This window comes from Mobula hypostoma, chromosome 16 (assembly GCF_963921235.1).
Source record: "Mobula hypostoma chromosome 16, sMobHyp1.1, whole genome shotgun sequence".
NCBI lineage: Eukaryota > Metazoa > Chordata > Chondrichthyes > Myliobatiformes > Myliobatidae > Mobula > Mobula hypostoma.
Genome location: NC_086112.1, coordinates 71,844,840 through 71,860,444, shown reverse-complemented (window position 1 = coordinate 71,860,444; position 15,605 = coordinate 71,844,840). Strand labels below are relative to the sequence as shown.

At 42.6% G+C, this 15,605-nt stretch overlaps 1 protein-coding gene across 1 annotated transcript in view; it reads left to right on the top strand.

The window, feature by feature from the left end:
- The window catches only part of psip1a (PC4 and SFRS1 interacting protein 1a), a 76,197-nt gene that overhangs the window by 36,829 nt on the left and 23,763 nt on the right, over positions 1-15,605 (top strand). Inside the window, exons 8-11 of the mRNA XM_063069105.1 lie at positions 8,604-8,832; positions 11,955-12,076; positions 13,278-13,348; positions 13,438-13,508. Coding sequence (XP_062925175.1) covers positions 8,604-8,832; positions 11,955-12,076; positions 13,278-13,348; positions 13,438-13,508 — 493 coding nt within the window. The remainder of the gene's footprint in view (positions 1-8,603; positions 8,833-11,954; positions 12,077-13,277; positions 13,349-13,437; positions 13,509-15,605) is intronic.

The following is a 15,605-nucleotide window of genomic DNA, read 5'->3' as shown; positions in this document are numbered from 1 at the left end:
ATCAACGACTTTATCCGCTCAGGGGATCTCCCATCCACTGCTACCAACCTTATAGTTCCCACACCCCGCACTTCCCGTTTCTACCTCCTACCCAAGATCCACAAACCTGCCTGTCCTGGCCGACCTATTGTCTCAGCTTGCTCCTGCCCCACCGAACTCGTTTCTGCATACCTGGACACTGTTTTATCACCCCTTGTTCAATCCCTTCCGACCTATGTTCGTGACACTTCTCACGCTCTTAAACTTTTCGATGATTTTAAGTTCCCTGGCCCCCACCGCTTTATTTTCACCTTGGATGTCCAGTCCCTATATACTTCCATCCCCCATCAGGAAGGTCTCAAAGCTCTACGCTTCTTTTTGGATTCCAGACCTAATCAGTTCCCCTCTACCACCACTCTGCTCCGTCTAGCAGAATTCGTCCTTACTCTTAATAATTTCTCCTTTTGCTCCTCCCATTTCCTCCAAACTAAAGGTGTAGCTATGGGCACCCGTATGGGTCCTAGCTATGCCTGCCTTTTTGTTGGGTTTGTGGAACAATCTATGTTCCGTGCCTATTCTGGTATCTGTCCCCCACTTTTCCTTCGCTACATCGACGACTGCATTGGCGCTGCTTCCTGCACGCATGCAGAACTCGTTAACTTTATTAACTTTGCCTCCAACTTTCACCCTGCCCTCAAGTTTACCTGGTCCATTTCTGACACCTCCCTCCCCTTTCTAGATATTTCTGTCTCTGTCTCTGGAGACAGCTTATCCACTGATGTCTACTATAAGCCTACTGACTCTCACAACTATCTGGACTATTCCTCTTCTCACCCTGTCTCTTGCAAAAACGCCATCCCCTTCTCGCAATTCCTCCGTCTCCGCCGCATCTGCTCTCAGGATGAGGCTTTTCATTCTAGGACGAGGGAGATGTCTTCATTTTTTAAAGAAAGGGGCTTCCCTTCCTCCACTATCAACTCTGCTCTTAAACGCATCTCCCCCATTTCACGTACATCTGCTCTCACTCCATCCTCCCACCACCCCACTAGGAATAGGGTTCCCCTGGTCCTCACCTACCACCCCACCAGCCTCCGGGTCCAACATATTATTCTCCGTAACTTCCGCCACCTCCAACGGGATCCCACCACTAAGCATATCTTTCCCTCCCCGCCTCTCTCTGCATTCCGCAGGGATCGCTCCCTACACAACTCCCTTGTCCATTCGTCCCCCCCATCCCTCCCCACTGATCTCCCTCCTGGCACTTATCCGTGTAAGCGGAACAAGTGCTACACATGCCCTTACACTTCCTCCCTTACCACCATTCAGGGCCCCAAACAGTCCTTCCAGGTGAGGCATCACTTCACCTGTGAGTCGACTGGGGTGATATACTGCGTCCGGTGCTCCCGATGTGGCCTTTTATATATTGGTGAGACCCGACGCAGACTGGGAGACTGCTTTGCTGAACATCTACGCTCTGTCCGCCAGAGAAAGCAGGATCTCCCAGTGGCCACACATTTTAATTCCACATCCCATTCCCATTCTGACATGTCTATCCACGGCCTCCTCTACTGTAAAGATGAAGCCACACTCAGGTTGGAGGAACAACACCTTATATTCCGTCTGGGTAGCCTCCAACCTGATGGCATGAACATTGACTTCTCTAACTTCCGCTAGGCCCCACCTCCCCCTCGTACCCCATCTGTTACTCTTTTTAATGCACACATTCTTTCTCTCACTCTCCTTTTTCTCCCTCTGTCCCTCTGAATATACCTCTTGCCCATCCTCTGGGTCACCCCCCCCCCCCCCGTCTTTCTTCCCGGACCTCCTGTCCCATGATCCTCTCGTATCCCCTTCTGCCTATCACCTGTCCAGCTCTTGGCTCCATCCCTCCCCCTCCTGTCTTCTCCTATCATTTTGCATCTCCCCCTCCCCCTCCAGCTTTCAAATCCCTTACTCACTCTTCCTTCAGTTAGTCCTGACGAAGGGTCTCGGCCTGAAACGTCGACTGCGCCTCTTCCTATAGATGCTGCCTGGCCTGCTGCGTTCACCAGCAACTTTGATGTATGTTGATTCAATTGGTCTGCCATGTCCTTGCTCCCCATAATCAACTCACCTGTTTCTGTCTGTAGGGAACCTACATTTGTCTTTACCAGTCTTTTCCTTTTTACATATCTATAAAAGCTTTTACAGTCAGTTTTTATGTTCCCTGCCAGTTTTCTCTCATAATCTTTTTTCCCTTTCCTAATTAAGCCCTTTGCCCTCCTCTGCTGAACTCTGAATTTCTCCCAGCCCTCAGGTGAGCCACTTTTTCTGGCTAATTTGTATGCTTCTTCTTTGGAATTGATACTATCCCTAATTTCTCTTGTCAGCCACGCGTGCACTACCTTCCTTGATTTATTCTTTTGCCAAACTGGGATGAACAATTGTTGTAGTTCATCCATGCAATCCTTAAATGCTTGCCATTGCGTATCCACCGTCAATCCTTTAAGTGTCATTTGCCAGTCTATCTTAGCTAATTCACGTCTCGTACCTTCAAAGTTACCCCTCTTTAAGTTCAGAACCTTTGTTTCTGAATTAACTATGTCACTCTCCACCTTAATGAAGAATTCCACCATATTATGGTCACTCTTACCCAAGGGGCCTCTCACGACAAGATTGCTAAATAACCCTTCCTCATTGCTCAAAACCCAGTCTAGAATAGCCTGTTATGATACACATAAACAGATCTTTCTTGAGAAGAGCAGGCTCTGTCAGTAACTTTGTGTGTTTTTTTAAGGCGGGTAGTGTACCTCTACAACCCACACCACCAATCTCATCTCATTGATTGGAGCACCTGACTCCAACTATCTGTTGTAGAAGGCATTACTCTAGAGATTCACATACTTTTTGAACCTAAACTGTAATTGTTTAAGTGGTGTACTCAGTAATGATGGGTATTAATTGAATTTATTTAAATCTTACTTTCATCCCACAGTGTGTGGGAGTAAAAATCTTTGCGTTATGACTCTGTCACAATATACAGATATGCAAATTTATTAAATCCAATGGCTTGTAGAAAGAAGCTGTCCCGTAGCCTGTTGGTGCTGGCTTTAATGCTGTGGTACCGTTTGCCAGACAGAAGCAGCTGAAGCAGTTTATGATTGGGATGACTGGTGTCCCCGATGATCTTCCAGGCCTTCTTTACGTCTGTGTGTCATTGGTTTAGGCAGATTATGTTTGTCTACTATTGTGACTTGGATAAAGACCAGACCACATTTTATGAGTAATTAATGTAGAAAACTAGGTAATTGCAAAGGGTTCACAAACTGTTTCTTGCAACTGTATGAACAGAGGCAAAAGAGCTGGGAGAGATTTTAAATGAATATTTTGCATCTGTATTTACTCAGGAGATAGACGCAGTCATGGACCATATCTGGATTATCGAAGAGAACGCTTCCTGTCAGTTGTGTAAATTATCAGCCAGTGAGTCTGGCGTCAGTTGTGTAAGTTACTGGAAGGTGTTGTAAGGGCAAGGGTATCTAAGTGCAACCCTCTCACTGGGGCTGGTACATCAACATGACTCGTTAGCTGGCTCTGCTAACAGCAACACTTCTCAGCAGTGAGAAGGCCATCTTTCATAAGCAATACACGACTTAGGGTGGTTCAACCAACAGGAGCATCGGGATGTTCCGATTAAATGAACTGGATTTGAGTGAATGCTGTGTAAATGCTGGCCATACAGAGTTATTGGTAGCCCAGAAATGACAGATTGTATATCAGCGTAAAATTATAAAGTATATTTACCAACTTTCAACTTTATCAAACAGTTAACAGAGAAAGGGCCCATTACAGTTAAACTAGTCTAAATGTGCAGAAATACACTGGAGGTAATTTCTGTAGCAGCTGGGAGTAGCTTTATTCAAGGTGCTGAATTCTCCTCACCAACCAGAGGTAGAACTTCCCTCCTTGGGATCCTCCACCTCGTGAAGCACTCCTTGCAGATAGTATCCTCCAGATGTCTTCCCTGGTGCTCTTCTCTCTGCACATCCCACCAAAAGACCCCAAACTGGGCTACTGACCTTCAGAAAACTCTTCCTATCCAGCTGTCAAGAATGTTCCATGCTATCCCACTCTTGATTGGCTGACACAACATTCCTAAGTTGGACAACATGGTCAAAACACTCTTACTAGCAGGACACACAGCTTTTACAGGAAACTGCTAAAATAAAATACCTCACAGCATAGCAGTAGAAATCTTAACCAGAGCGTTACAAAAGTCACAGCCCGAGCAGAGATAATCGACTGCTTTGTGCGTAGCAAGTTATGTCCAACCAATGTGAAGAGATTTTCAAGGAGGATATGAAAGGGAAAGTAGCGTGCTTTGCATGAACTTTAGCAAAACTTTTTAACGAAGTCCGACATGGGAGGCTGGTTCAGAAGTTTCAGTTGCTTGGCATTCAGGATGAAGTAGTCAATTGGATTGAACATTGACAGCAGGAGAAGGCAGAGAGTGGTAGTAGATGCTTGTTTCTGAATGGAAGCCTATGATGAGTGGTGTGCTGCTGGGATCGGTGCTGGGTCCTTGGTGTACAGTGCCTATAAGAAGTATTCACCCTTCTTGGAGGTTTCAGTGTTTTATTATTTTACAACTGAATCACAGTGGATTTAATTTGGCTTTTTTTTTGACTGATCAACAGAAAAGACTCTTTTGTTTCAAGGTGAAAACAGATCTCTACAAAGTGATCTAAATGAATTACAAATATAAAACACAAAATATTTGATTGCATAAATATTCACCTCTTTAATATGGCACTGGTGCAGCCAATTGGTTTTAGAAGTCACATAATTAGTTAATTGGAGATCACCTGTGTGCAATCAAGGTGTTTCAATTGATTGTAGTAAAAATACTGCTGTATCTGGGAGGTCCAACTGCTGGTAAGTCAGTATCCTGGCAAAAACTACACCATGAAGACAAAAGAACACCTCCAAGCAACTCCACAAAAAGGTTATTGAAAAGCTCAAGTTAAGAAATGGATACAAGAAAATTTGCAAGTCACTGAATATAAGTCAGTCATCAAGAAATGAAAAGAATATGGCACAGCTATAAATCTGGCTAGAGCAGGCCATCCTCGAAAACTGAGTGACCGTGCAAGAAGTTGGCTAATGAGGGAGGCCACCAAGAGACCTATGACAACTTTGGAGGAGTTATAAGCTTCAGTGGCTGAGATGGGAGAGACTGCGCATACAACTATTGCCTGGGTGCTTCACCAGTTGCAGCTTTATGGGAGAGTGACAAAGAGAAAGCCACTGTTGGAAAAAACTCGCATGAAATCTTGGCTGGAGTTTGCCAGAAGGCATGTGGGAGACTCAAGTCAAATGGAAGAAGGTTTTATGGTCTGATGAAACCAAAATTGAGCTTTTTGGCCATCAGACTAAATGCTATGTTTGGCTTAAGCCAAACACGACACATCATCAAAAACACGCCATCTGGAAGGCTTGTGAAGCTAGAGGGTAAAATGAATGCAGCAAAATACAGGGAAATCCTGGAGGAAAACCTGATGCAGTCTGCAAGGGACCTGCAACTTGGGAGATCTGTTTTCCAGCAAGACAATGACCCAAGCTTAAAGCCAAAGATGCACAGGAATAGCTTAAAAAACAACAAAGTTACTGTCCGGAAGCAGCTAAAACAAGAGTCCAGACTTCAATCCAATTGAGAATTTGTGGCTGGACTTGAAAAGTGCTGTTCTCTCACGATCCCTGTGCAATCTGACAGAGTTTGAGCAGTTTTATGTAAAGAAGAAAGGGGGAAAATTGCAGTGTCCAGATGTGCAAAGCTGATAGAGATCTATCCACACAAATTCCAGGCTGAAATTGCTGCCAAAGATGCAAATACTAAATACTGAGCCTGAAGGGTGTGAACACTTATGCAATCAATTATTTTGTTTCATATTTGTAATTAATTTAGATCACATTGTTGAGATATGTTTTCAGTTTGACATCAAAGTCATTTTCTGTTGATCAGTGTCAAAAAAGCCAAAATATATCCACTGTGATTCAATATTGTAAAGCAATAAAACATAAACACTTCCAAGAGGGGTGAATCCTTTTTGTATGCATTGTATACCTTCATTAACAATTTGGGTGATAGTGTAAACTGGATCAACAAATTTGTGGATGACATCAAAATTGGGAATGTAGTGGACAGTGAGGAAAGTTAACAAAGCGTGCAGAGTTACCTATACCGGCTGAAAAAAAGGGTGGATGGAACTTAATGCAGACAAGTATGAGGTGTTGTACTTCCGAAGGACAAACCAGTGTAAGACTTAACACACTGAAGGGTAGAGCACTGAGATGTGTGGAGAACAAAGGGACATGGGAATACCAATAATTCCTTGAAAGTGGCAGCACAAATAGGTGGAGTCATAAGGAGAGTTTTTAGCATCTTGGCCATCATAAACCAGGCATTGCGTACTGGAGTTGGGCTGTTGTATTGGAAGTTGTAAAAAACATTGGTGTTGCAAAATATAAAGTATGCAATTGTGGTCTCCCATAGGAAAGATATCAAAAGTATTGAAAGAGGAGAGAGAAAATGCACACGGATGTAGCAGGGACTGGAGAACCTGAGTTACAGGGATCGGTTGAATAGGTTATGATTTTATTCCCTGGAACTAGGAGAATAAGGGGAGATCTTGTAGAATACAAAATTATGATGGTTATAGATTGGATGAATGTATGCAGGCTTTTTCCCTTAGATTGGATGGGACTAGAACTAGAGGACCTAGGTTTAGGGTAAGAGGAGAAATTGGTGCCATGGCAGTGTAGCGGTTAGCACAGTGCTATTACAGCCTGGGGTGATGGAGTTCAATTTAGGCGCTGTTCTGTAGGAAGTCTCTGTACATCCTCCCTGTGGAATGCGTTGGTTTTCCCTGGGTGCTCCGGTTTCCTCCCACGGTTCAGAGATGGATGAGGTAGGTTAGTAGGTCATTGTAAATTGCCTTGTGCTTAGGTTAGGGTTAATCAGGATTGTGGGGGTTGATGTGGCGGGGTGGCTTGAAGAGCCAGAAGGGGTTACTCCACTCTGCCTTACTAAGTAAATAGTTAAGGGGAACCTGAGGGGAAACTTTTTGACTCAGAGGTGGTGAGAGGGTGGAACATCCTACCAACAGAAGTGGTAGAGGCTTCCATTGTAATAGTTAGGAGAAGTTTGGGGTGGGTACATGGATGAGAAAGTTATGGAGGGCCATGATCCAGGTGCAGATTGATGGGACTAGGCAGAAAACCAAACTGGCGTGGACTAGATAGGCCAAAGGGCCTGTTTATGGGCTATAGTGTTTTGGCTCTTTATAAACTTTGGTCAAGCATTTGGATATGTAGAGAAATCTATTGATTTCTCTTCGAAATCCTAGTTGTATGGCATTGCCTGTCCATAATACTTAACTCAATAGAATACTAGTCATTTCTGAGTTAGAACATATGGAAGCAGGCCCTTCAGCCCAAATCCTTCAAGCCCATTTTCCTATGTTTGGCACACATCCCTCTATCGTTACTATCCAGGTGTCTGTCCAAATGTGTTAAATATTGTGATTACATAGAACAGTACAGCATAAGAACAGGCCATGTCTATGCTCACCGTGATACCAAATTAAACTAATCCCATTGACATGCACATGGTCTATACCTCTGTTCCCTGCCAGTTTAACTCCCCTGTCTGAATGCCTGTTGACTGTTGCTGTTGCATTTGCTTTCACCATCTCCGTGGTAGAGTGCAGGCAATTGTCACAGTCTGGTTTGGAAAAAAAAACTTGTTTCATGTGACATTTCTAATTAACAAGACCCTCATTCTTATCCAAACCATTAATCAGTGGTCACTTTATTAGGCACACCTGGTTAATGCAAATATCTAATCAGCTAATCATGTGCCAGCAGCTCAGTGAATAAAAGCATGCAGGCATGGTCAAGAGGTTCAGTTCTTCAGATCAAACAAAAGAAATGAGATCTAAGTGATGTTGACTTTAGAATGATTGTTGGTGCTAGATGGAGTGATTTGAGTATCTCAGAAACTGCAGATCTCTTGAGATTTTCATGCACAATAGACTCCAGAGTTTACAGAGAATGGTGTGAAAAAGAAACAAAAACTTCCAGTGGGTAGAAGTTCTGTAAGCAAATAGCTTTGTTAATGAGAGAGGTCAGAGGAGGATGGCCAGACTGGTTCAAGCTGACTGGAAGGCGACAGTAACTGAAATGACCAGGCATTACAAAAGTGGTGTGCAGAAGAGATCTCTGAATGCACAACACGTTGAACCTAGAAGTGAATGGGCTGTAGCAGCAAAAGGCCAAACAGTAGAGAACAAAGCGTTATTCCCTTCTATATGTAACTGGTCAATTTGGGGAAAAAAAGACAACCCTCCACTACAACACACTGCCTTCTACCACCAAGCTAATATCTTGGAAGAGTTCTACAATTTTCCACACACTTTACTTTGTGGGGTAATGTGCTTCCTCATTTTATGATTCAGCTCCAATGGTAACTGTGTAATTTTAGGAGAGAGAATGAAAAGATACCTTTATAAATGTCTATTTTATGGTTGCAAGTTGTTGTGCTTGCCTTTAACTGTACATGACCACTGCTTTGTATGTACTGTTAGTGAAAATGATGTTGTTAACAAAGCTGATGAGAAGAGGGTAGCTGCAGAGGAAAAGCGAAAGAAGCAACAAGAGCTTAAAAAAGTGAAGGAAGAGGAGGAGAAAAAAGAGGAGAAACCAAAAAAGGAACTGGTTAAAAAAGAAGGAAAGAAGGATCCTGCAGAACCCAAGAGAAGGAGGAATATCAAAGCCAAGTCAACTTCGGAGTCAGAAGAAGAACCACAGAATGAAGTACGTACTGGCCAGTATCTAAAGTATGGGGAGCAGAATCAGTTCTGAGCGCAACAAGCAGTCTGCTGGAGGAGCTCAATGTGGGAGGAAAGGAATTGTCAATGTTTCAGGTCGAGATCCTGATCAGGACTTGGGTGCAGAGGTAAGGTGGTACTTGCAAGGAGAAGGTCAGGAGTGGTGAGCCAAGAGTCTTGCGTTGATTGAGCTAGCAGAGAAAGATGACAGGCAAGTTGTCAGATAGGGGAGTAGGGATGGAGTTGGGAGACAGTGACATGTGAATTATAAATGGAAGCAGGTGGAGGGAGAGGAGTGTGAAGGTTGGAGAAAGCTGCTGGAGGGAGATGAAGAGGAACCTGAAGGGCTGCTACTTTTGGACTGGTAAAAGATGTAAAGGAGGCAATAATAGGCATCATTAAGGTTAAGGGGACTGGCATATGAAACCAGGGCCAGATTGGCGGGGCGGGGGCAGGTTGGAGGTTGATAAGAGTTTACAGTAAACTGTGTATGTAGAGAGTGGTGGGTCAAGGAGGGGGAAAGGTGGTTCTGGGGGTAAGAGAGTTTAAAGGAAAGGGGACAAAATGGGAAGACTGGATGAGGATCAGAAGTGGGAGAAGGAGGGGGAAATAACCCAGTGGAGGGCAGGGTTAAACCTGGCTACATCCACACTAGACTGGATAAATCCGTAACCAAAGCTTTTCCTCTTCGTTTTGACCCTCCGTCCACACTGAAACTGTGTTTTCCTCCCCCGAAAACGGAGTTTTCCTAAAACACTCTCCAGAGTGTTTAAATCTGAAAACGGCCAGTTGGCCATTGTGTGTATGAGGTAACCGGCTAATTTTAAAACCGCTGTCATGACGTGTCGGAACAAATGGTGGCAGCAGCACGGTATTTCATTGTTTTCTTAAACGCAACCTCCAACACCACAACAATATCTGACAATAGATGTGTAACAGCCTAATGTAACGTTGTATGGAAATACAAGATAACACTGATGCAGACATGTTTTATACATTTAACAAGGTGCTTTATTAATGTATTGCTTGTGCAAACATTCAATAGATGCAATTGTCACTTTTGCCCAGTAACTCGTTTTATTGCACATGTTAAAAACAGCAAAATAATAGAGAAAGACATGGCAAAAGTAAAGGCAAACAAATGAGGTAACAGCAAATTTCACTTTTGCCCAGTAACAAGCCTTATTGCACTTAGTTGTAGCTGTCGTCCCTTTCATCGGTGAAGAGACTATGGCTGCAGGAAATGTTTCTGGATAAACGCGCATCAAGTCTTTTGTCTGGCGATTTCCTTTTAAGTTTTTCTAGTCTGTAACTGGACAAATGCGCACCAAGTATACCGTTTCCTCTTCGCTTGTTTCCTGTAGATGTGTCCTGCGCATGCCCAGTAGGAGGAGATTCGCCCAAATATCTGTTCTAACGTGGACGGAGGTATTTTCAAAAACACCTGGTGTGGACACCTATCGTTTTTACGCGAAACTGGCGTTTTCAAAATTATCCGGTCTAGTGTTCTCCCCATTTAGATAAGTCTGCACTTTAGTTCCTTTTACCAAAATGTATTATCATACATTTCCCAACACTCTTTTCTATCTGCCACTTTTCTACCGATTCTTCCAATTTGTCTAAGCCCTGCTGCATTGGGGCATGGACTATTCATTGGCCTAGACAACCCAATGGGATTTGAGACTTTGACCTTCTGATTTGCACTGGGCAACACCCTGGCAGTATAGATGGCCTACCAATGGATGGGTCAGTTTGGAAGGGCAGGTGTAATTGCATGCTAATGGGAGCTCCAGGTGGCCATTTTTGTACTGCAGTAGGTGCTCTGTGAAACAGCTACCCCATCTGTACTTTGTCCCGCCAATGTAGAGGAGTATTTAGTTGTTAAGATTGGAGGAAGTCTACATCAAACTTTGCCTCATATGGAAGAACTGTTTAGGCCCCAGGATGGTTGTGAGGGAGGAGATGCAAGGACAAGTCTCCCACCTCCTGCCACTGCAGAGTAAAGTGCTAGAGGTCAAGAAGAGGTCTGTGGGAAGGTGTGACTGTATCAGCAAGTCAGAGGGAGTAGTCCCTACGGCAGAAAGGGGTAGGGTTGTGATAATGTGACTGGTATCTCATGCAGGTGGCAGAAATATTGAAGGAAAAGCTGGATGTAGAGGCTCATGGGTAAGCAAGGACAAGGGCTCTATTCTGTTTGGAGGGAGGTGGAGTCAGGAGCTGAAGGTATTAGTAAAATTCCAGTATCTGCAGTCTTGTGTCTCCAGATTATAGTTTTTCTCGATTTTTGAGACCTTTGTTCATGTTGTTCATCTTTCATTAAAGGGAGGATTGGTAACTGCATCTTGTTCATGATCTGGGAGGTAGATTGACAACTAAGTGGCCTTCACAGAAAGTCTGGAGCTTGATTTTAGAACAAGTTGATGTTCTTGTTTTACATTTCTGAAACCCTGCCAAATATTTGCTATGGAATCAATTAATATTTTTTAACCTTGAAAGGTGTTTGCAATTCAAATCGTTTGAGAATGTTGACTGAAGTTCTGAGCAGTTACTTTTTTGAAGAATCAAGACGTTCTTAATGGGCTCAGGGTCCTAATATGTTTTTTAAATTTAGAATCATACTTTTAAAAAAAAAAGCAGCTACGAATATTTTCTAAGATATAGAGCTTTAAAAGGTGGCCTATTTTGTTCCAAGATACATTGATAAAAGATTGATTTTATTGTAGGTTTTAACAAATACCTATTTAAGTTTTCATACTGTGGTTATTGTCTATTAACTTAACCTTTGCATCATTTTTAGTTCCCTGCTGTCAATTTTCAGTCACAACAACAGTTCAGGAGCATTTGGATTATTGTGCACCAGTTCATTTGTAGAATCAGAATCTGCTGTCGCTGACTTGTGAAGTTGTTGGTTTTATAATCTAGAATTTTTAGCTTCCCATGAGGCGTTGGCATATTTTTGATATACAGGTCTCGCAGTCCATGCAGAACCATGATGAACGTGAAATCTGTTAATTATAAACTTTTATAGAAAATTGTACAGCATGTTTTTAATACTTTTTCAATGGATTTTTAAATTTCTCATCTACAACACTTCAACTACATCAAAAGGAAGAGAAAAACAAAAAGATAAAATGGGAAGTTGGTAATAGACGAAACGTAATGAAAAAGCAGAATGATAAGGAGCAAGATGAAAAGCTGCGCAAAGTGGAAGACAATAAAAAAGATGATCAGTAGGTGTCATTTTTTATTACGCTTCTCTTTATTGATTAATTATTCATTATTGGAAAGGTTTTTGTTTGAAAATTATATATGGATACCGTTCAATAATACGCTTTCTGAAGCTAGAGTTCTATACCCAAGGTGGAAATGATTTGTCCATTGTTTCTTTGCCATGTGCCTACAAGAGTTTGACAGTATTATGAAGGAAGAGGTGTTGGTGGTCTTGCAGCACATAAAATTGGATAATTCCCTCGGGCCTTATGAGATCCTAGGAATTATGGGGAAACAAGGAAAGATTTTGCTGGTGTTGCTATTTAAGAAGAGGTGCAAGTAAAAGCCAGGGGACTATAGGCTGGATCCTGTTGTCAATAGTGAGACAGTTAACTGGAAAGCTTCTGAGAGACAGGACCTGTCTGCATTTAGAAAGGCAAGGATAGTTAGCACTGTTTCGTGCAAAGGAAATTGCCTCTCACATTTGAAATTTTTGAAGAAGTGACCAAGAGGATTGGGAGACAGTAAATGTCTACGTGGAATTTAGCAAGGCCTTTGACAAGGTCGTATGTGTCGGCCAATCTGGGAGGTAAAATCACATGGGATCCAGGGTAAACTGGCCAACCTAATATAGAATTGGCTTGGTGGAAGGAATCAGAAGGTAGTTGTGGAGGTGTGTTTCAGATTGAAGGCCTGTGACCAGATGGCACTGGGTTAGAGGAGACTCTTGTTGCTTTGTGAGCCAGAAGGAGATCAAAGAGCCTATTGGGCTTATGATGAAAGGAAAATTGTGACATCCAGAGGCACTAACATTTAACCAAAACATCCTGAAGAAAGTATAATGCAAGCTCAGTGGGGTGAAATGCTGAGGGCATGACAGTCAGCAAAGAAACAGTTAACATTTAGCAGTGTTTGGAAAAATGTTGATATCTCATTAGATTATGAGTCCGAGAAAGGGCTGTGAGTCCAAGCAGCATATTAAAAATCATTTTTAATAAGATTAATAAGAGCAAATGTACATTCTGGAACTGTTTGTAGAAACTGCATATGTGCAATGGGGAAGTTATTATCAAGTACTGGAGAATTTTATCAACAAAGAGGAAAAAATATAATTAAAGTGGCAAAAACATTAAACAAATAGAAAACAAAACAACCTGGCTGCAGAGCATTTTTCTCCTTAAATGCTGCATTCAATAAATTTAGATCTATTCTTGCATCTAGACAAACCAAAGAGGAGAAAGAAGGAAAGAAAGAAGAAAAACTTAACTTCAAGAAAATAGAGAAAAAAAGAGGTATGAACCAGTTTGTTTTTGTTGTGATGTAATCATAAAACCAACAAAATAATTTTATAAAATATGGCTTCATTCGTCTTTATTTACAGAAATGTCAATGGAATTGAGACTACAAAAATTGCACAGTGAAATTAAATTATCCCTGAAGATTGACAAACCGGTGAGTATTCACTGAATTAGTTGAATACAAAATTTAGGCTGTTCTGAACATTGTAATTCTTACCAATCTCTACATTTTTCAGTAACATTTCTTTGCTAAGTGGTTGTGTTTGAAGATGCTCCCAGTTTTTAAAAAATTGAGCAGGAGACAACATTGAGTCAATCAATCAGATTTATTGTCACTGAGTATAAGGTGGAATTTGTTCTGAGGCAGTACAGTGCTAAGGCGCAGGATAAATGTGTCCTACGCAAGAATGGCAGGGTAGATAACCGTGGCTGGAGAAGTGCAAAGTTAAACAGGGCTGGATGTGCACAATGAATAGCAGGGCCCTGGGGAGCGTTGTAGAACAGGTAGATAATGATGTTCAACTACATAGTTCCCTGTAAGTGGCGATATACACTCAGTGGCCACTTTATTAGGTACCTCCTGTATGTTCATGGTCTTCTGCTGCTGTAGCCCATCCAATTTAAGGTTTGATGTGTGTTACATTCAGAAATGCTTTTCTGCATGCCACTATTATAACAACTAGTTATTTGAGTTACTGTTGCTTTCCTGTCAGCTTGAACCAGTCTGGCCATTCTCCACTGACCTCTCTCATTAACAAGGAGTTTTTACCCAGAGAATTGCTGCTTGGTAGATATTTTTTGTTTTTCGTACCAATACAAACTCTAGAGACTGCAAAGATCTTCCCACAGAGGTAAATGTTCTGTAAGGCTGTTACAAAATGCATATAATCAGAGTGTATGACTGACCCTGGCAGAAAACGTTCTAGGTGGCTAACCACATAACAGCTGCCAATTCTGCTGCCTGTGCACTCATGGTTTTGGGTAACTTTAGGTGGAGGGGTAGGTAGTGCTGAGGAAGCAATGCGATTGCAGCAGGATTTAGACAAATTGGAAAAATGGGCAAAAAAGTGGCAGATGGAATACAGTTGGTAAATGTATGATTATGCATTTTGGTAAAAGGACCAATAGTGCGGACTATTATCTAGATGGGAGGAGGTTCAAACATCAGAGGTGCAGAGGGACTTTGGAGTCCTTATGCAAGACTCCCAGAAGGTTAATTTACAGGTTGAATCTGTGGTAAAGAAGGCAAATGCAATGTTTGCATTTATTTCAAGGGGATTAGAAACATAGAAACATAGAAAATAGGTGCAGGAGTAGGCCATTCGGCCCTTCGAGCCTGCACCACCATTTATTATGATCATGGCTGATCATCCAACTCAGAACCCAGCCTTCCCTCCATACCCCCTGACCCCTGTAGCCACAAGGGCCATATCTAACTCCCTCTTAAACATAGCCAATGAACTGGCCTCAACAGTTTGCTGTGGCAGAGAATTCCACAGATTCACCACTCTCTATGTGAAGAAGTTTTTCCTCATCTCGGTCCTAAAAGGCTTCCCCTCTATCCTCAAACTGTGACCCCTCGTTCTGGACCTCCCCAACATCGGGAACAATCTTCCCGCATCTAGCCTGTCCAATCCCTTTAGGATCTTGTACGTTTCAATCAGATCCCCCCTCAATCTTCTAAATTCCAACGAGTACAAGCCCAGTTCATCCAGTCTTTCTTCATATGAAAGACCTGCCATCCCAGGAATCAATCTGGTGAACCTTCTTTGTACTCCCTCTATGGCAAAGATGTCTTTCCTCAGATTAGGGGACCAAAACTGCATACAATACTCCAGGTGTGGTCTCACCAAGGCCTTGTACAACTGCAGTAGTACCTCCCTGCTCCTGTACTCGAATCCTCTCGCTATAAATGCCAGCATACCGTTCGCCTTTTTCACCGCCTGCTGTACCTGCATGCCCACTTTCAATGACTGGTGTATAATGACACCCAGGTCCCGTTGCACCTCCCCTTTTCCTAATCGGCCACCATTCAGATAATAATCTGTTTTCCTATTTTTGCCACCAAAGTGGATAACTTCACATTTATCCACATTAAATTGCATCTGCCATGAGTTTGCCCACTCACCCAACCTATCCAAGTCACCCTGCATCCTCTTAGCATCCTCCTCACTGCTAACACTGCCACCCAGCTTCGTGTCGTCCGCAAACTTGGAGATGCTGCATTTAATTCCCTCATCCAAGTCATTAA